Source organism: Mustelus asterias, chromosome 14, assembly GCF_964213995.1.
Source record: "Mustelus asterias chromosome 14, sMusAst1.hap1.1, whole genome shotgun sequence".
In the NCBI taxonomy this organism is placed as follows: domain Eukaryota; kingdom Metazoa; phylum Chordata; class Chondrichthyes; order Carcharhiniformes; family Triakidae; genus Mustelus; species Mustelus asterias.
In genome coordinates, this window is record NC_135814.1 from 81422167 (window position 1) to 81444649 (window position 22483).

Sequence of the window (22483 nt, forward strand, 5' to 3'; positions counted from 1 at the left end):
CTATAAGGAGAGATTGAATAAACTGGGATTGTTCTTGGAAAGACGAAAGCTGAGGGGCGATCTGATAGAAGTTTCTAAAATTATGAGAGGAAGATAGGGTGAACAGTTGGAAGCTTTTTCCCAGGGCAGAAATGACAATTACAAGGAGGCACAAGTTCAAGATAAGCAGGGAAAGGTTCAGTGGAAATGTGCAGGGGAAGTTTTTTTTACACAGGGGGTGGTGGGGGCCTGGAATGCAGTGCCAAGTGAGGCGGTCGAGGCAGTTACGTTAGCCACATTTAAGACTTATCTTGATAAGCATATGAACAAATGGGAATAGAGGGATATAAGTGGTTGGTCTCGATAGGACAATGTGATCGGCGCAGGCTTGGAGGGCCTGTTCCTGTACTGTACTGTTCTTTTGTACAATAAGGAGCACAGGCAAGGAGCTATCTCCTTATTCAGCTCTTACATCTCTGTTCAGGTCTGAGTCATGTGTCTCCTTACATCATTATGTGGGTGGTACTGTATTCAGTGTTACATTAACCCCAGATGTATCAGACCCTTAAGTTGATGGGTGGAGTTTCCCATTGAATATACCCCTTGCTGCCAGGAAACTGTGCATAGTTGAAGCCTACTAGTAGGAGTGCTATGTTAAAATGCAAGCCTCAAGATCCCTTCACTAACAATCGCTACATCGATTTACAAATGTCTAACTTGTGTGACTATTGTTTTATTTAGAATGTGGATTGAATCAGTGAAGAGGTAGATGTAAAACAGCACCATCCTTACAAAAATGCCTGTGGCAACCTGACAGCACTGCGCATATAGGGACAGTAGCTATCAATTGCAGTCTGAAACTTGACTGCACCACCATGCAGCCATGTTTCCCATTGCGGAACATCGCAGAGGTCAGCCTTCCTCTAAAGGACCTCTTTATTTCAAAATCTGTGTGTAAATAAATAGCATATCTTCGGTTCAAATATATTTCAATGGGAAAATATTTACATGCAAAGGACATGAAGTTAAGTCTCAAATGCTTTTCTTCTCACCTGTTTCTGGATCAGCTCTTGCCCTTTTGAAGGAAGCATATGGACAAGATTCAGCTGTGGTGAGACTGAGCGCCGAAAGGGATAAATATCCCGTACATAAGTCTATAAAAAGAGACAAGCCATAACATTTAGAGCATGTTAATAGACAAGTGACTATACACAGTGCATGGTGAACACTTGAACCATACACTCCAGGAATATCCCTTACTTGTGCTGAGTCACTTTACCTCAGCTGGGTTACATGTCAACCCCAACACCACTTCATATTTAGCATCTAACCTAAAGCAACACTCCAATCCAACATTGAGAAACTATTGGAGTTTCAAAGGTGCAATCCATTAGGTGGGATGTTAAAATAAGGACTGATCCATCTATTTGAATATAACAGGGGCTTCCTAATGGTCCAGTCAACAATCCTCCCACCAAAAATGAAGATTAACTTAATTTTTGTTTCCAGATCTTTCTGTGGGTAAAGTTAATGATGCATGTGATAAGGGAATGTTGGTGATCATGGGTGATTTTACTCTGCATAGATTGGGCAAATCGAATTAGCCACAATGCCTTAGAGGAGGAATTCCTGGAGTGTATACGACCAATATGTGAAGGAACCAACTAGAGAGCAGGCCATCTTAGACTGGGTACTGTGTAATGAGAAGGAAATCATTGCCAATCTAGCTGCACGAGATCCCTTGGGGACGAGTGACCATAACATGATGGAATTTTTAAATCAAGATGGAGAGTGAAGTAGTTGATTCGGAGACTAGGGTGTTGAATCTTAATAAAGCAAACTATGAGGCTATACAGCATGTGTTGGCCTTGATAGATTGGAGAGAGTTACTTAAAGGGACAACAGTGGATAGGCAATGGCAAACAGTCAAGAAACGCATGGGGGAACTGCAGCAACTGTTCAGTCCTGTCTGGCACAAAAGCAAAATGGGTAAGAGGGCCAGTCCATGGCTTACAAAGGAAATTGGAGAGAGTATCTGATCTAAGGAAGAAGCATACAGATGGACCAAGAAAAATAATAGGTCTGAGGATTAGGAGCAGTTTAGAATTCAGCAAAGAAGGACCAAGGGATTGATTACGAAGGGGAAAATACAGTACGCATGTAAGCTTGCAGGGAACATAAAGACTGACACTAAGAGTTTCTATAGATATGTGACGAGAAAGAGGTTGGTGAAGACAAATGTAGGTCCCCTACGGACAGAAACGGGGGAATGTATAATAGGGGACAAAGAAATGGCTGAGCAACTGAGTACGTACTTTGGTTCTGTCTTCACAAAAGAGGACACAAATCAGATGCCAGAAATGTTGGAGAATGCAAGATTTAGTGAGAGGGAAGAACTGAAGGATTTCAATATTAGTAGAGAAATGGTGCTGGGAAAATTAATGGCATTGAAGGCGGATAAATCCCCAGGGCCTGGTAATCTACATCCCAGAATACTTAAGGAAGTGGCTATAGAAATAGTGGATGCATTAGTGGTCACCTTGCAGGATTCTATAGACTCTGGAACAGTCCCTGCAGATTGGAGGGTGGCGAATGTCACCCCAATATTCAAAAAGGGAGGTAGAGAGAAAACAGGGAATTATAGACCAGTAAGCTTAACATCGGTAGTGGGGAAAATTCTCGAATCCATTATCAAGGACTATATAGCAGAGCATTTAGAAAGCAGTGGCAGGATCAGACAGAGTCAGCATGGATTTATGAAGGGGAAATCATGCTTGACAAATCTGTTGGAATTCTTTGAAGATGTAACTAGTAGAGCTGACAAGGGGGAACCAGTTGATGTGGCATATTTGGACTTTCAGAAAGCATTTGACAAAGTCCCGCACAAGAGATTATCGCGCAAGATTAAAGCGCATGAGGTTGGGGGAAGTGTATTGAGATGGATAGAAAATTGTTTGGCAGAGAGGAAACAAAGAGTAGGAATTAATGGGTGCTTTTCAAATTGGCAGGCAGTAACTAGTGGGCTGCCACAGGGATCGGTGCTGGGGCCCCAGGTATTCACAATATATATTAATGATTTGGATGAGGGAACAAAATGTAATATCTCAAAGTTTGCAGATGATACCAAGTTACATGGGAGTGTGAACTGTGATGAGGGTGCAAAGATCCTTCAGAATGATCTGGACAGGTTGAGTGAGTGGGCTAATCAATGGCAGATGCAGTATAATTTGGATAAATGTGAGGTTATTCACTTTGGAAGCAAAAACAAGAAGGCAGATTACTACCTGAATGGCTGTAAATTGGGAGAGAGGAGTGTGCAGCAGGACCTGGTGTCCTTGTGCACCAGTCACTGAAGGTAAACATACAGGTGCAGCAGGCGGTAAAAAAGACAAATGCAAATGGAATGTTGACCTTCATTGCGAGAGGTTTTGAGTACAGGAGCAGGGATGTGCTGCTGCAACTATACAGGGCCTTGGTGAGGCAACACCTAGAGTATTGTGTTTTGGTCTCTTTTTCTGAGGAAGGATGTTCTTGTTCTCAAGGTAGTGCAGCGAAGGTTTACCAGGCTGATTCCAGGGATGGAGGGACAGATGTGTGAGGAGAGATTGACTAGGTTAGGATTGTTTTCGCTGGAGTTCAGATGAATGAGGGGGTAATCTCATAGAGACTTTTAAATTCTAACAGGTCTAGACAGGATAGATGCAGGGAGGATGTTCCCAATGGTGGGGGAGTCCAGAACCAGGGGTTTCAGCCTGAGGATTCAAGGTAGACCATTTAGGACGGAGGTGAGGAGACATTTCTTCATCCAAAGAGTGGTGAGCCTGTGAAATTCATTACCACAGGATGCCAAAATGTTGAATGTATTCAAGAGACAGCTGGATATAGCACTTGGGGCAAATGGGATCAAAGGTTATGGGGAAAAGCGGAATTAGGCTATTGAGTTGAATGATCAGCTATGATCGTAATGAATGGCGGAGTAGGCTCAAAGGGCCAAATGGCCTCCTCCTGCTCCTATCTTCTATGTTTCTAAGTTTCTATGTGGCTATAGTGTCTATCTACAGTATAATAGTCACTATACTTCCAAGGAATTCACAATATACAAAGCAGTGTGAGATGTTTCTGAGAGATGTGATAAGATACTTTATAATTGCAATCTCTCTTTACAGTTAAGAAGTTGATTTTGTGTTCTCAGCCTAGGAAAATGGAAAAACACAGTCATTACGTGGGATTTTCCAGCCACGCTCACCCCAAGATCAGACCCAAGTCCCACCCGAGGTCAACGGACCTTTGCACAGTCTGTGTCCCACCCACTATGATTCCCGTAGCAAGCGGGACAGGAACATTCCGCCCATTGTGTCTGCTTCTAATTGCTGTTCAGTGACATCTATTGAAAGACACAAATGAAGAATGATGCCCCATGGATTAATATCCTGCTGACACTCACTGTCTAGGCTCACAAACATCACAGAGTGACTATTGGGTGAAGTTCTGGACCACGGCTCAGGAGGGGAAAGGAGAAAAGTAGAGTGCAATAAGAAACTCAACAGAAGATTCCAAATTATTATCCTGTTATACAAAATATGCAATGTTCTTGGGTGCATTAGAATAGAAAAGTTAAGAATCATCCTAAATTGGGCCTCACCATCATAAATACATTGATCTGTGGGCACCCTAACCTAGCTCATCAGTCAGGACTTGATTGGCTTCAGTCAGCTGTGACGACAGCCAACGCCCAAGGGTTGAGGACAGGTGTTCGATCAGGAGGGGGGCAGTGGTCACAGTCTCAATGTGAAGGGAGACCACCTCTGGCTGGTTCAACCTGCACACTAAATTAAGTTGCAAAAAAAACTATCTACTGATTTATTCTTCAGCCTTTAACAATCTCTGATTAGTTTAAATAATTTTTTTGATTAGTCTAGAAGTGGGTGAAGGACTTCATTTCATTTCAATATGGCTGTTTAGAGCAAGATTATACCAAATATAGCAGTGGCCTGAGTGGACCCAAATCACTTCCCATGTCAAAACAGACACAACAATGTCAAATCTCTCTTTTTTCAAATAAACATTCCAACACATATAAAGCAAATGATAACAATTGTGAAACATTTCAATTTGTAACATTTCGAAGTAATTTTCCTGTTTTCAATGTTTCTCCTATTAAATAATCATCTGACATTTATAATTTTCAATGTCTTACTTTAGCATAATGTATCAGGTTCCAACGCTTATCCATCAAAAAGTAGTGATTTGACTGAGCTTCAGGAATATTAAAAAATTCCAAGCATTCCTACAAAGAAATAATGTAGCAACTTCAGCAATTAAAATCTATGCACGTCAGAGTCAAACAGAATACAGTGAATTCTTTCTAAGCTTAGAACATGTTGTCATGTTATTTGACTGATTTATGTGGAAACTCGTAACACCCCATGAGTATATCAAATATTCTCTAATATACATGCAATGGCCAAAGAATGGATTTTGTGATAAACAACATATCCGATATACTATAATGAGCAAAAATAAACATACATCAAATGTACAAAATAGTCATGGGTACATATTAACTGGTTTAGTCATTGAGTTGCACAAAAACGGTGCCACAGGCTCAGCAGTGCCAAGGAATGATAAATACTGTACAGTCATGGGTTTTGAAATAAAAATGGACTGGGAAATTATAACAATTTACAGTACAAAAAACACCTTTTAAATTTAGTGTTTTTAATGTCAGCATGGTTTATGTAAAGACATGTTAGATATATGGTAGGATGTGATTGCACTGGACGGGGTGCAGAGGAGATTCACCAGAATGCTGCCTGGGATGGAACATTTAAGTTATGAAGAGAGGTTGGATGAGCTTGTTTTTGTTGGAGCAGAGAAGACTGAGGGGCGACCTGATTGAGGTGTACAAGATAATGAGGGACATGGACAGAGTGGATAGGGTGCAGCTATTCCCCTTAGGTTCACTCACAAGGGGACATAGGTTGAAGGTGAGGGGCAAGAGGATCAGTGAAATGTGAGCAAAATCGTTTTTACCCAGAGGGTGGTGACGGTCTGGAATGCGCTGCCTGGGAGGGTGGTAGAGGCGGGTTGCCTCACATCCTTTAATAGTATCTGGATGAGCACTTGGTACATCATGACATTCAAGGGCCAAGTGCTAGTAAATGGGATTAGGTGGGAGTTCAGGTGTTTCTCGCTTGCCAGTGCAGACTCGATGGGCCGAAGGACCTCTTCTGCACTACATGATTCTATAGCTTTCTGTTACTGTGGAAATGGACACGTTTATGACATGGAAGGACTCCTGCTTATCACAAAGATATATCACCACCCTCGACTGATTTTCTGGCCCAGACTAACGTTAATAGTACTAGCAGGCTCCCTGATCTCTAATGCTGAAGGGGCAGAAAGACTAAACAGGTCTTTACACCTCTGGGAGCATTATGTCACCAATTAACTCATGACTAACAATAAAATATTTATATTTTTCAAAATTTGCAACTTCATGCATCTAATCTAATGGAGAAAGATTGATTAAATGGACTTGTTGGTCCTTAAATTTGAAATTTTCTCTCTTGCACAGATGGTGATTGGCAAAAGAGCCAGATCTAATGGGCAGAATCCTCCCAAAAAGATTTGTGTGAAAACTGGAGGAATTCACGCTGGATTTTTCAGTGGGTTTCAGGGAAGAATCTTCCACACTCTGTGCATCGCAGAGGCCACCAGTGTGAATATCTGTAAATTTCAGGAGAGGCTGAAATCAGCACGCTGAGCGGGCTACTGTGCATGCGCTGCTCTGTCAGTGCCGAGATCAGTGCATGCGCAGTAGCCCTGCACTGATGGTCTCCTGATTGCTGGCCAGCTCAATCGCTGGCCAGCCCGCGATCCCCACAACACTGGCTCTCTGGCCCCCTGACCATTCCCGGCTCGCCACGATCTCCAACCCTCCCCCCCCACCACCGATTACCACCCCCCCGACAGTAACCCTCCCCTCAGTCCTGATCCCGCCCCACAGTGCCGACCCCCCTCCCTCCCCGCTCCCAGCCTACCCCCATCACTGGTCTCCCTGCTTCCCCCACCAATTTCTATAAGGAGTGGCAGGGGACTCTCCACCCCCATCAATTGCCCCCAGGTCCTGCCCCATCAGGCCCCGACCCATGCCCGATAGGCAGTGCCTAGGTGTGTCCTGGGCATTGGCACTTTGCCCCTTGGTCAGTGCTAGGGGTCACAGGCTGGCCCTGCCAGGGTGCCAATGCCCAGTGAGCATCCCCCACCCCTGCTGTCCGACTCTATGGGGGGCCCTGATTGCTGCTCCTTCACTCCAGCGGGGAGCTACTGTAATCCCCGATGGAGTGAACTACTCTGGCGGGGTGGGAGATGCTAGTGGGCCCAGAGGCTTCAGTCCCAGGCCCACTAATCGTATTTAAATTATATTACAATGACCATGTAAATGCTCTTTGCGCCTCCCTGCTGATTTCTGGCATGGAGCAGATGCCGCCGGAAATCCGACGCTGGGAAATGCAAGCGGGGTGCAAACCCTGCGAATTGGCCGATACGAGAATCTCCCAGCCCGCTGCACTAATTTTTTAGCACAGCAGGATGGGAGAATTGTGGCCAACATGAGGAAAAATCTTTTTGTGTAATGAGTGGTTGTGATCTGCATTGCTTGATAAGGGCTCAAAATAGATTCAATAGTCACCCTCAAAAAGGAATTGGATAAATATATGGGGAACAAAAAATTGCAATGACATGAGAAGAGCTGAGAAGATCAAGTGAATTACTTTGCAAAAGAGTCAGGTGCAGATTAGATAGGCCAAATGGCCTCTCATACTGTGTTTTCTATGATCTTAAAATATCACTGCATGCCATTTGTAAAAAGGTATCCCTGACATTCAACAAAGCTACGGCACAGATGACTAAAAATGCACTGGAGTTGTTTTCCTGTCATTTGGATATTGCAATTTGCACATCTGTATGTGGACAATGAGCATCACTTGTCAATGACAGGAAATGGAAACAATGGAAAAATAGATGGCGAACATATTTCTTGCATCAGTTCTGCTGAAAAAATCAGCAGAGATATTAATACAATTCAGTGATGGATTATGACATTTGCTATTAATGTGGCAAATTGCTAAGATGCTTCTGTGGCCCGCTAGAAGTAACATTATAACAATGATGAACTAGACATTGGTGCATAGGTCATCACTTCAAAATCTGCGGATTACACAAAAATTGTAAGCATTGTGAACTGGAAGTAGGATAAACCTCAAAGGACAGGTTGGCAAATGGATGGGTTAATGGCAGATGAAACTTAATGCAGAGATGTGTGAAATGATTCATTCTGGAAGGAATAACACGGAGAGGAACCCATTTGGAAGGTGCCGCATGAGGTACTGGATGTGTTCAGGATTCATAGAATCCTGCAGTGCAGAAGGAGGCCATTCGGCCCATCGAATCTGCACCAACCACAATCCCACCCAGGCCCTATCCCCATAACCCCATGCATTTACCCTAGCTAGTCCCCCTGACACTAAGGGGAAATTTAGCATAGCCAATCCACCTAACCCACACATCTTTGGAGGAAACCGGAGCACCTGGAGGAAACCCATGCATACACGCGGAGAATGTGCAGACTCCGCACAGACAGTGAACCAAGCCGGGAATCAAACCCATGTACCTGGTGCTGTGAGGCAGCAGTGCTAACCACTGTATCATCGTGAGATAATATAAAATGAAGTACACAATCTAAAGGAAGCTGCAGGATCAGAGGGACCTGGATGAATATCTGTACAAAACTGTGAAAGTTGCAGGACAGGTTAGAGAGCAATTAATATAGTGTACGGGATCATGGGTTTTATAAATAAGGGCATAGAGAACAAAAGAGGTTACGTATAAAATACTGGTTTGGCCTCAACTGGGATATTTTTTGCAGTTCTGGACACCATACTTTAGAAAGACGTGAAGGTGTGAGAGAGAGTGCAGAAAGGATTCATGAAATAGTTCCAAGCATGAGGAACTTCAGTTCCACAGATAGATTGGAGAAGTTGGAATTGTTCTCCCTGGAGAAAAGGAAGTTGAAAGACGATTTGATAGAGGTGTTCTAAATCATGAGGGGACTGGAGGGAGTAGATAGGGATAAATTGTTCCTGTTGGTGGACGGATGAAGAACAAGAGGGCACAGATTTAAGGTAATTGGCAACAAAAAAAGCAACAATGTGCTGAAGAATAATTTTTTTATTCAGTAAGAGTTTAGAATCTGCAATGCAGTGTCTGAGAGATTGGTGGAGGCAGATTCAATCTTGGCTTTCAAAAGTGAATTAGACCATTGCATGTAAAGGAAAAAATTTGCAGGGCTACGGGAAAAAGTCAAGTGAGTGGAACTCGGTGAATTGCTGTTGCTGGGAGCCAAATGGACTCCTGTGTTGTATGATTCCAAGATAATGGGCATACTTTACAGAATTAAAAGTTTACCTATCAAATGCAGTTTAAGTCCATTGGTATTGTTCTAGATGGTTCAAATACATTAATTAGAAAACATACATTTAGTGACTTGTGGTAAGTAATAGTGAATACTGAATTGATTATTTTAGATGGAGGGATAGGACATAGTTATTACAATTTCAAGCTATTGGTGGGAAGCCTTGACCACTGGTTGTACAGTGGACACTAGCCACAATTTTTCATTCATTAAAATACATTATTGGACCTACAATATATCTTAACCTTGCCTGAGGTGAAAATTGTGATTTATTTTGTGGCAATTATGAAATGCATAAATCACAAAGAACAAAACTGTTCTAACTAAACATTAAACAGAGTAGAAATGAATGGCTGATAAATAAGGCATTTACATTTAAAAACTAAATAATTAATATACATATACTAAAATAAGATAAAAGGCATATTATTTTAAATGAAGTAAACATTTTAACACCTTGCATTCAATGCAGTATCTTAGTATACTTATACACTACACACATGTTAGAGGCATTCATTATATGACACATATTAAACAACCTTACATTTCTGCAAGATGAGCAATAATAGAATGTTAAGTCACCTGAGACAAGTAAATTGCTCATGATAATAAAATATGATCTCTTACCTTAAGAACAGCTTCAAACTGTGTATCCTCATGCACAGGAAGTTGTGTTGGAATATCACATTCATTTTGTCCATGGACAACTAAAGTCTTTGTTCCTGGGGAATAAAGAGACTCTACATCTAAACTGTTCTCTAAAAAAGATTATGCTTGCATCTTAATTAGCCACCGAGACAAAAAGACAATGCAAACTCATAAACTTTTCACACTAAACTAAAAGCAAAATATTGCGGATGCTGGAAATATGAAATAAAGGCTGGAAAACCCAGCAGGTTTGGCAGCATTTGTGGAGAGAGAAACAGAGATAATTGGGCGAATTCTCTGGCTTTTCATGGGATTCTCATGGGATTCTCAAGTCCTACAGACAGTGTACCCCCTCTTGCAGGTTTCGTAGCGGCTTGGGGTGACATAAATGGGTAATCCATTGACAGCGGCGGGACCAGAGAATCCCGCCACCAGTGAACACGCAGCTGGGAGGCCAGAGAATTTCCCCCAATGTTTTGAGTCCATAGGACTCTTCTTTACAACAGAAAGGGAGAAATATGATGAATTTTATATTGTGTAAGAGGGGATAGAGTGGGTAGAGCAAGGTAGAAAGTCAGTGATAGGTAGGAGTTAGGAGAGAGTGCAACAAAGATGTGTAGGTCACGAGACAGAGTAAGTGTTAATGGCAGTGTGAAGGACTATGGAAAGTGCTGATAGTGGCATAAAGGTAAAATATCAGAATGTGTTAATAGGAGAACAAAGGTTAGTGCTTAGTGAAAGCAAAACTTGAGAACAAAATGGCTCAGTGGGGGAGGGGGGACCCCTAGATCATGACCTCACCAATAAACACCAAGCCATTATTTCCAGGACTGTCACTGACTTAATTGACTCTGGAGGTCTTCCCTTCACAGGTTCCAACCTCATGATTCCGCAAAACTGCACAGCGCACTTCTACTTCCTTCCCAAAATCCACAAACAGGGCTGCCCTGTTAAATCCATTACATCAGCCTGTTGCTGCTCCATGGCACTAATTTCTTCCTATCTTGGCTCATCTTCTCTCCCCTTGTCAAGTCTCTTCCCACCAATATTAGCGATCCTCTGTTGCCCAACGTCATATCCAAAATTTCCAGTTTCCTGGCTCAAACCACCTCCTCTTCACTATGGATGTCCAATCCCTTTACACCTGCATATCCCACCAGGATGATCTGAGAGCTCTCCATTTCTTCCTTGAGCTGAGGCTTGAATAATCCCCGTCCACCACCACTCTCTTCTGCCTAACCAAACTTGTTTTGTCACTCAACAATTCCTCCTTTAACTTGTCTCGCTTTTGCAAAGAAAATATTTGGCTTTGCTTACTCCTGCATGGACCTCAGTTATGTCTCTCTTTTTGTGAAGTATGTAGAACATTCCTTGCTCCAGTTCTACTCAAGCCCCCTCCCACAACTTTTTTTCCATTTCATCGATAGCTGTATAGTGCCACTTCATGCTCTCATCTAGACCTTGAAAAGTTTTCTTAATTTTGCTTTCAATTTGCACCCCTCCCTCACTTGGTCCATCTCCAACACTTTCCTTCCCTTCCTTGACCTTTCTGTATCCATTTCCAGTGACAGACTGACCACCAATCTTCATTACAAACCCACCAACTCCCACAGCTACCTCGACTATAGCCCATTAGGACTCCATTTGCCGTTTCTCTGCCTCCACCACATCTATTCCGTGGGTGTCACCTTTGAAAGCAACGTCTCTGACACGTCAGTTCTTAACAGAGGATTCCCCTACCCCCCACCACCTATGGTTGAGAGAGGACTCAACTGGGTCTGACCCATTACCTGGCACCTCTATCCCCAACCCTTCCCTCTCTCCCAAAACCATGATAGGGTGTCCCTTGTCCTCACTTTTCATCCTACCGGTTTCCGCATTCAAAGGATTGTCCTCCACCGTTTCCGCCAACTCTAGCATGATGCCACCATGCCACAATGAAACAAATCTTCCCCTCAATCACCCCATTAGCATTCTGCAGGGACCACTCCCTCCTTGACACACTGGTACACTCCTTCATCACCCCTAACCCCTCATCCCCTTCTCTATCAATACCCCAGTTCTAACAGAGAAGTTGCTAAAAATAGGCACTTTCTTTCTGTAATTTCAATGAATTTATAGAAATGATGAAACATGATTCATCATAATTGGAAATAAGCAGGAATATGGATCTAGAAATGCACCATATTTGACTGCTAGCCTTTGCTAGTTAGTTGTGCTCCTACCTGGCATAGAGGCTGTAACAAGCAGTTTGACTTCACACTGTTCTTTTTTCATTGTCTGTTTTAGATCTTTGAAGAAAAGTCCTTCGACATAACCTACAACCTCCCATAGAAAGGTAACAGTGGCCGAGATTGCATCCATGCCCCATTCACAAGGTGTGCGTACAAAGTACATAATCAGGCCAACCTGAAAGGTAACAGGAAATACTGAAAGCTGACAGTGTATTTCAATATTGTTCTTTAATAGTAGTCTGCAAAACATTAGAGCGTGTCCAACATATTTTCAAGACTCATACCGAAACTTGTTCCATCCCCACACACACAAAACTGTATTAGTGCTTTTACAGGCAATGAGTAAGCACAATTTAAACTTTGATTTGCAATTTTCTTGCAAAATCCATGTTTTTTCAGTTAGTTCCATCATGAAGATGCTTGCAGCTGGAGTAGCAGTCATCCATTGTTTCTCGATCTAATCACTAAACAAAGAAAATAGCTGCAATTCAAAATATGTGAAAAGGTCAGCGATAAAAATACGTAGACAAGTACTTCATTATTGGATATGGATGGGTAACGCTATTTATGTGAGGCAAAGCATTGGTAATACTTACCAGGTAGTTAAAGAGAATATGGGAGGTCTGAGCAGGCATATCCCCAATATTTAACAGGAGTTTTCGCAACATGTAAATCAATTCATCCTACAAAAGAAAAAGTGTGGCTTAACAAAAAAGCTAGAAGCTTTTTAATTTTGCAATTGAAATAGCACAAACATTTTACAAAATTATATCACAAGACTTCATTTAAATGCATGGTTTGTTAAAACTGTTACAACAGTCTATTCATTATAATTAGAAAACTGTAAAAGTATCAGATTTTGTTAATGGGTGTAATTTTCCACTCCAGCCTGTGCCAGGCAGGGGCACTAAATTTGGCATGAATGAAAAAAATCAATTTCCCGCCAGCAGAAAAATTGTTTGGAATTTTGATCTCCTGACTTTTAAGTAGGTTGAATCAGAACTAGAGTATTACATCCAGTTCTGGTCATGTGAAGGTCCTCAAGAGGGTGCAGAAGAAATTTACCAAGATGGTCCTAGGGGTGAAGGATTTTAGCTATAAAGTTAGTTTGGAGAAACTAGGGTTGCTATCATTTGAGCAAAGGAGATGAAGGGGACATCTCATAGATAAGATTATGACCAGTTTATACATGGTAGACAAAGATAAACTGTTCCCTTTAGCTGATGATACAAGGAAAAGGGGACACAGATTTAAAATTTGGGGCAAGGGAGCCAGTAGAATGTGAGCAACCATGGCCGGAATTCTCCGGTTATTCACGCTGGTGGGATTCGCCGGTCCTGCCGGCAGTGCACCCCCACTTCTGGGTTTACTGCCGGTGTGGGGTGACGTCAGTGGAAATTTCCATTGACAGCAGCAGGACCAGAGAATCCTACTGCTAGCAAACAACGCACCACCTTCCACCAGCAGGAAATACGCGGCTGGGAGGCCAGAGAATCCAGCCCCACATTTATATGGAGCGAGAGGTAATGACCTGGAACTTATTGCTTATGAGGGTGGTGGAAGAGATGATCAAAAGGAAACTGGATAGCCTCTTGAGGGAAATAAACTTACAGGCCTTGAAGAGTGGAGGAATAGGATTGACTGTAGCCAATAAAATATAAATGTTTGAAAATGAGATTCATTGGTCAAAAGGGGAATTATAGTGGTAAAGTTAATATTTTCACATGGACATGATATCAATTCATTAAGTTATTCAGGTAAGTGATAACAATGGTAAATTCAGTACTCTAACTCCGTGCTGGCAACATACAATCGTGGCCACCTGTTCATTGTTGGAAAATCATGGGCAGCTCCTCATTTTTCAGCCATTAACATTAATGGATGGAAAATTGTGAGCTACCAGTCCACCATTTTTTGATGTGCATCATGATGTTGCTGACTGCCAATGTTGATTCAAAGTGTATCCTATAGTCCAAATATTGCAACCTGTACATTGAGATTTGCAAACAAACTCCAAAATTTTAAATCTATGTTTCCATTAATTCATACATATATCAAATCTTAATGTTGCTTCAGCACTTGCCCTTTAATGAGGCCGCAGTGCTCGGAATAGCCCCTTCCAAGTGATCATCATTCAAACAAACAGACTAGCTTTCAAGAAATACAAGTGCTCATGTTGCCTGGGATCTAAGGGCTTTGTCCATTCTTCCAATTGAAAGTACATGTATGGTTGTGGGGAACATTTCAAAGAATAAAAGAGTGACATAAAATAAGTTCCCATTTTTGCTCCAATTTTTATTAAAGGTAATTCTGTTACCTGACGGTTGCTAATAGTGAGCTTCTCCAGAAAATGACGCAGAACGAGTGCAGGATCTTCGATCAAACAGTTCCATAGCACCTGTTGTGCTACTGCACTCACTAAAAAGAAAAAGGAACAATTTTAAACACATTGAAGTCATTTTAACCATTAAGATACAAGAATGTACATTAATATAAAAGTAACACATTAACAGCCTGTATAATTAGGTTGGACCAATCTCTACTGTTCATCCTGCTCGAGGGTAGTGCAGTGTCAATGGGAGGACATCTGACCTGCATACAGGAAGATGACATGAGAATCTCCAATGTCTCCAGCCCCAATAGCTCCATCTGCATTTTAAGGAGCAGAGGAGGCTCTGTCTGTGTTGAAGGAATTTTGAGAACAGTCAGCTATATACATGGTGAAGTGGTGGTTTTCTCTCAGATGCTAAGTATTGAGCTGAACCTAGCTAAATACAAAGACTCGTGAAAGACAGTATACTGGTTAAAGACGTTTTTTATTGACCAACATGCCAACCCCTTTCTGAAGTGTACAATGCAATAGCAAAACAGTTATACATTTTCGAGAATTCATTTCTCCCACCTATCCTGTCATCCTAACTGGATACTCCAATCACATTAGTACAATTTATTTACCTTGGCCAATTGCATCCTACCTTCTAGCAGAATTAGGAATTCATTGGTCCATAGGACCCAGGAGTTCCTATCCACTGTTACGAAGCAACTTCACTTACGTAGATCCGTCAGGTTCAAAAGTCACTTTCCCACCGTAAGCGACACGGTTGAAATGGTGACGTTCCCACTTGTCTCGTTTTGCCTTATTATCAGTAGGAATTGAATACTTTAATCGGTTGGAATTGAATACTTCATGTACTTTGTGATACTCCTATTCATTTTCTAAAGTATGAGAATTTGAACTCTCCATGACTTTTCTGAAAACATAATTGTATTCTCTGGCTTATTGTTCCCAGATAATGTGGTCTGTCTAGTTTACTCTTCCCATTATGCTCCAGGGCAGTTTGCATTTTGGCCAAAGTGCACAATGCATTCAAAATACTTGTTTAAATCTCAAATATATGTTTAATTTCCATAGCAGTAGTTATGTGAATGTCTATGCAAATAGTACGTTTGTATAAAATAAGTATAAGGCACATTGTAGTCCTTATTCTAAGTTAATTTCCTCTGTTTAGTAATCTTATTAGTTTTTAAAATCCCAGGGTTTTCTGAACCCCTCTAACACATGATAAACAACAAAATTGTGGAATCTTCTCTGAGTGATCATCATTTGAATGATCATCGAGAAGCAGGCTCCAATCATAATTCACAATGCCACAAGCTGCATGGCAGGCTTTATCCTGATCAATATAAGTGCTTTTTAGTCTTTAGGCCAGCAATATATTGTGGGTGCACAGATCTATCTGTTGTGGATCTGTGAAAAGGACAACCTGAGTTTAGCAGTCACAATAAGAAAGACAGTACTAGTTACAAAAATGTTGATAGTTAGTCCTGCATGTTTGCTCATTAAGTTCTGAATATTCATTCCAAAATGAAAGTTTGGAGGCAGACATGCCAGAAATTCCTCTTTATCGGCTAGTGTGCCAGTACGATCTAGGCGCTAGTCCATATTCGGAAGGCGGCTTGAGGGGGTGATGACTACCCATCAGTGGCGGTCACCAATTAGGCTAAATAAAGGGCCAATTGAATATATTCATCACACACCATCGGGATTTTCCAGTTACTGATGCCACTGGAGTCCCTGGACTTCAGGCACTCCTATTGGCTCTCTTTGCTGTAGAGGGCCCCCCCCCCCCCCCCCACCCCCACTGACTTTATTTGGATAAGGCTCATGCATGCAACTCCTTAATTATCGACTCCCCAAAAATTCCTTTCAGGGCTCTGTTATGGCCACTTCAGGGTTCATGACCCAGAATTCAGGGGGACCCTGGAAATAAAATTGAGCCCTAAGTTTCTGTATAAAACCAGAATCCAGCTAGCATACTGAAATTGGCTTCATGGTACTAATGTAAAATCAGCAGAGTGGCATATAGATATCACTCACCCAAATGGAATGCAGTGGTGAGAATCATTGGTCCAGTCCAGTTTTCACTGGGCTACCCACTGTGCTTTGCATTTTATGACTTTTCAAAATCTCCCCAAAGTTTTTCCCTTCTCCAGGCCTAAACCCACGTTTTTTCGCTTACCACCACCTATCATGCCCTCTCCGAGGTTATTAATACATGATAGCCCTTGTTCATGATACCTCCTGCTCTTGTAACCCCATTCCTACAAAACTGCTGATCACTCAGCTTCTCTTTCTCATCTCAATTAATATTGTCTTGCTTTCAAAACCATTTTTAACTTCCTTCCTCAAATTTTTTTTCTTAGACCCATGTTCTTTCAAACTCCTGCCCCTTCTCCCATCTCCCTTGCTCTCTAAAGTTCCTGAAGATGTTGATACTTTCTAGATTCATGCTTAGCTTTTTTGCAATTCCATTTTTAAATCTTTCCTAGTAACTTCCCAAACCATTACAGCACTGAAAGTTCTAATTAAAAGAACAAACTATATCTGTGACCATCGTGCACCTTTCCACAATTGCCTTTTCTAACCTGCTGCTGCTGTTGAAACAATCGACCACAACTTTCTCTTACAGCATCTATACTCCATCATCCAGTTCAGTGAGGCTGTCACTTGGTTTTGCTCTTGTCTATCCAACCAAAACATGCCCAGTAATGGTTTTTCATCCTGTCACCTAATGATGCGCCCTTCGCCCTTTCCTCATCCTCATGTACATGTTGCTCCTTGATTACATTATAAAAGGTCATGAATTCATGTTTCACATATAAAGGCACCCAACTCTACTTCTGCACCACCTTACTCAATCTAGCTACTGTCTCTGAGTTGTCAGGCAGTTTGTCAGACATCCAGTGGTGACTGAAGTACAGCTTTCTCAAGTTAAACATTAGGACAATCGATGCCATCATCATCAGCCCATGCCATAAACTCTTAACAGTAATTCTATCCTCTTCCCAAGTAATTGATACAAAGTGAACCAGACTGTTTGCGACCTTGGCATGTTAAATGACCTTGAGTTAAGTGAACATTTTTTATATCCTCTCTGTCAAAAAAGACCACCTACTGCCATCTCCATAACATTACATGTTTTCATTTCTAGTTCAGCTAATTTGCTCATCCATATCTTTGTTATCTCCAGTTTCAACTAATCCAATGCTATTCTAGCCATCTTCCTGGCCTCCACTCTCAATAAACTTCAGCTCATCCGAAATCCTTTGCTTAGTCTTTATCTCATGGCAAGTTTTATTCACCCATCTGCCCTGCCCACACCCAGTCCCCCAGCACCTCCAATTTAAAATTCTCATCCTAGGTTCAAACATTTTCATGACCTCACCTTCACCTGTTACATTCTTCAACTCTACAATCTTTCTAAAACAAGATGTTCATCCAACTGTTGCCTCTTTTGCATTCCAAAATCAATTTGTTGGATGTGTCACCTGCATTGAGCTCTCAATTCCTTCCCTATACCTGTCAGCCTTTCTCTCCTCCTTTAAGGAAACTCCTTAAATCCCACCTCTTCAATCAAGCTTTTAGTTGCCCACCTAATAGCACCTTATTTGACTCGGTGTTGAACTTTAAATGACATGCCTGGAAACCTTTCTCTGTCTTTCATCGATCGACAGTTCCGACACGCCACAGCGAAAAACTGCACCGACCTCCTCAGAAGACAAACACGGTGGACAGAGTACCCTTTGTCGTCCAGTACTTCCCCGGAGCAGAGAAGCTACGACATCTCCTCTGGAGCCTTCAACATGTCATTGATGAAGATGAACAACTCACCAAGGCCATCACCACACCCCCACTTCTTGCCTTCAAACAACCGCACAACCTCAAACAGACCATTGTCCGCAGCAAACTACCCAGCCTTCAGGAGAACAGTGACCACGGCACCACACAACCCTGCCACAGCAACCTCTGCAAGACATGTCGGATCATTGACACGGATTCCATCATCTCACGCGAGAACATCATCCACCAGATACACGGTACATACTCTTGCAACTCGGCCAACGTTGTCTACCCGTTACGCTGCAGGAAAGGATGTCCCGAGGCATGGTACATTGGGGAAACCATGCAGACGCTACGACAACGGATGAATGAACACCGCTCGACAATCACCAGGCAAGACTGTTCTCTTCCTGTTGGGGAGCACTTCAGAAATCACGGACATTCAGCCTCTGATCTCTGGGCAAGCATTCTCCAAGGCGGCCTTCACGACACATGACAGCGCAGAGTCGCTGAGCAGAGACTGATAGCCAGGTTCTGCACACATGAGGACATCCTCAACCAGGATATTGGGTTCATGTCACACTATCTGTAACCTCCACAACTTGCCTGGATGTGCAAAATCTCACTAGCTGTCCTGTCTGGAGACAATACACATCTCTTTAACCTGTGCTTAATGCTCCCTCCACTCACACTGTCTGTACCTTTAAGTCTTGATTAGCTGTAAAGACTCACATTCCAATCATTATTTGTGTAAATTGAGTTTGTGTCTTTGTGCCCTGTTTGTGATCAGAACTCCCACCACCTGACGAAGGAACAGCTTGTTCCGAAAGCTAGTGGTTTTTGCTACCAAATAAACCTGTTGGACTTTAACCTGGTGTTGTTAGACTTCTTATTGTGTTTACCCCAGTCCAATGCCGGCATCTCCACATCATAACCGTTCTCTGTGTCAAAGTTGCCACAGGACTTCTTGTTGTGTTAATTATCTGTTAGACTTGAGAGTAAGTGAAGCTTCAATCACTAATTCACTACAAACAGATATTTGACCAAACTGTTCTACATATTAAGTGTAATTATCTGAAAGAAAAGCTTCCCCACACCATTGTAGATTTGTAAAATGACCTTATAACAGGTGAGAGCTCAACCTTTTGGATAAACCTGGCAGGGGTGAAACCATCATCACCCGGCAGGGGTGCACTTGTCAGCCTTTTGGCTACGTCAAGCATCAGATCAAGCTCAAGATGGGGTGCAATGCCTTTTCATGTTGGCTTGGATCTTATATGTCTCTCTTGTAGGGACCATGAATTGGATTCAGCTTGAACTGTTTTTTGGAGTAAGCAAGGATTCGGGTCTGCCTGGACCACTCTGTGCATTAGCGTTGTAACTTTAAGAATGGAGTAAAAATAAAAAGAGTCTCAGTGCTTTGAATCTCCTTTTTTAATCCTTCTAACATTAAAACTGCAAGCTTTTAATAAAAGTGCGCAGCAAATATTTTGAAAATTAAATTTTACGAGAGATTAAAATCCATAGCACAATGTAGAGTGTGCAGTGAACCAGGTGAACACAAGATAGTAGCACAAAAGCAAAATACTGCAGATGCCGGAAATCTGAAATAAAAATAAAATATGCTGGAAAAACTCAACAGATCTGGCAGTATCAGTGGAGCGAGGAACAGAGCTACCATTTTGAGTTCCCTTCTTCAGATTACAGGAGACTTGCTTTCTGCCGTATAGTGTTCTGTCGATTCTGGTGATCAGTTATACTGAATGTGTAGCTTAAAATATAATCATCTTGAGTTGTTATTTAAAATCCTATTTTCTCCAGAACTCAATGCACAGCTAACTAAGATGTGATTAAAAAGTACCTGCCACACCATCTTCTCGCACTCCTCCATCCTCCATGAGGTGAACAATCGGCAGCACAGTAGCACAGATGCATGCAGGAAATACAGCCTGGGGAGGCTGCAATACATGATGTGTTGGAGTGTTCTCTGTGGCATCTTCTTCATCTGCACAGAAAACATAGGTACCTATTTCACCCATTCAATGATTGAGATCCTTGTAAGGGAAAAAAACACAATAATCTAGCTCCCTCCCAGACCTTTATGAGTTAAATAATGATTCCCACTTACCCTCAGCACTGACTGCTGATCGCACTGACCATACAGAGCCTCGACGGAATGAGTAATTCCTATGGGACGTACTGGATGTGCAGGATGGACTGACAGAGAGCCGACGGGAAGCTAAGTTTGCAGCATCTTCAACTGGCAAAAGTGAGAAAATCAGACATTTACTGACCAGTAAATTAAATAAATACAAATCCTTTAGAGTAATCCATGAAAATACTTTAAAGACACAAACAAAATAAGTTCTTCTGGTTGCACTTCATTTATATTTATTGTCATTGTAACAAACTACACACCTTGATGCAGATAGTTATATTGGTAAGATTGTTCCAGCAGTTTATTTTAACTTTAGTTTTCTCTGATTTTGCTTGTAACTAAGTTTTGTACTGAAACTATTGCCTACCATTATTGGGAACACCTTGTAAAGTGATGGAGAACATTAGGCATGCCACAGAAGTCAAAAGTCAACATAAGTCCAGTGGTGGCTGAACATGGAGTACCAATAAGCAGTGGTATTGTAACCAGTGAAAAAGCAATAAAATGTTATAATGCTGCTATGGCACTACACTGTGGACCACAACAGCAGAGTGCCATGAATTGAGAGGTCACAGGTTTGGGCCCTCAGCTTGCAGGGAGGAATGGGGAATGAGAGCATATCACACTGTCACTTGACACTTGCTCAAGGGAGCAAAACATTTGTCAAATTCTCTCACTGTACTTAAGATACATAGTAGTGGCCTGATATGACTTCTGCCATTAATTTCAGTGATGCAAGCCTCAACACTTCCTGTACAAAGGAACTTGGTCGACTCATGATAGCTAAGCAGGAATCAGAAAGAAAAGTAAAAGAATTGCACTTATATAGCACTTACTATAACCATAGAACATCCTAAAGTGCTTTGCCATCAAGTACATCTGAAGTGCAATAATGTAGGAAATGCTGCAGCCAATTTACACACAGCAAACTCCCACAAACTGATATGTGATAATAGCCAGATAATCTGTATTTGTGATGTTGACTGAGGGATAGATGTTGGTCAGTACACCACAGAAAATGTAAGGGAAATTGTACTGGATATTGTATGAGTTTAGTATGAAATTCAGATTCACTTGTAAGGGAAATTGTACTGGATATTGTATGAGTTTAGTATGGAATTCAGATTCATAGGTTTTAGTGAAATAATAAAGCAGATTTAGATAAGTAGTGAAAATGGGTATATAACCTAAAATAACTTCGTGTGACCTAATATAATCAAGTGTAGTCGATATGATCAAAGTGGAGAAACTAGAGAAGTAATATAGCAATCACTAATTAAGGAAAGCAGACAATAGTCACTTAAGAAAACAAGGAAGACTGCTCGGTGGTTCAACTTAATAGTGGACCATAAATCAGCAGGGGGGATGTCTTTTCTTCTAAACACATTCGCCTTAGCCTACAAAACCACGATTATTGTACAAACAGAAAAGTTCAGGTAAGAGCAAGAGTTATAACCACCATGGTTTAAGAGACAACGAGATATAACAGGGAGCGACCGATTGCAAAGAAAACAGATAAAGGGTCAACTAAAAATAATGGTGGCCAAAGAAAGATAGGGCTGTAGGGTAAGATAACAACCAAGGACAGGCTGTAAAAGGGAGAGGAGGATCTTGAAATATGAGGCTGAAATGTACATAAAAGACTGTAAGCCCAAGGGCTCTTTGGAGTGTTCCGGACGTTCCCGACTTTATCTCTTGTGCTGAGAAATAAAGTCTATTGCTTGGAAGATCGCTGCTCAGACTCTCTGTTTTAATTGATGTGAATAAATTGTCGTCCTGGGGAACCACGACAAAATTGGCGCTGCGAGCAGGGTTGGTGAGAGATCGCCCAGAAAAGCATCTGGAAGGAGTGGCGGAGACGGTGGTCC

The 22483-nt window shown here is 41.8% G+C and overlaps 1 protein-coding gene across 1 annotated transcript in view; it reads right to left on the reverse strand.

Moving 5' to 3' along the window:
* Positions 1-22483, reverse strand: part of unc80 (unc-80 homolog (C. elegans)) — a 505340-nt gene that overhangs the window by 186166 nt on the left and 296691 nt on the right. The window contains exons 35-42 of the mRNA XM_078227718.1: positions 20586-20717; positions 20319-20462; positions 14654-14754; positions 12933-13019; positions 12328-12511; positions 10082-10176; positions 5177-5266; positions 1032-1133 (exon numbers count right to left, since the gene is read on the reverse strand). Of these exons, the coding sequence (XP_078083844.1) occupies positions 1032-1133; positions 5177-5266; positions 10082-10176; positions 12328-12511; positions 12933-13019; positions 14654-14754; positions 20319-20462; positions 20586-20717 (935 nt within the window). The remainder of the gene's footprint in view (positions 1-1031; positions 1134-5176; positions 5267-10081; positions 10177-12327; positions 12512-12932; positions 13020-14653; positions 14755-20318; positions 20463-20585; positions 20718-22483) is intronic.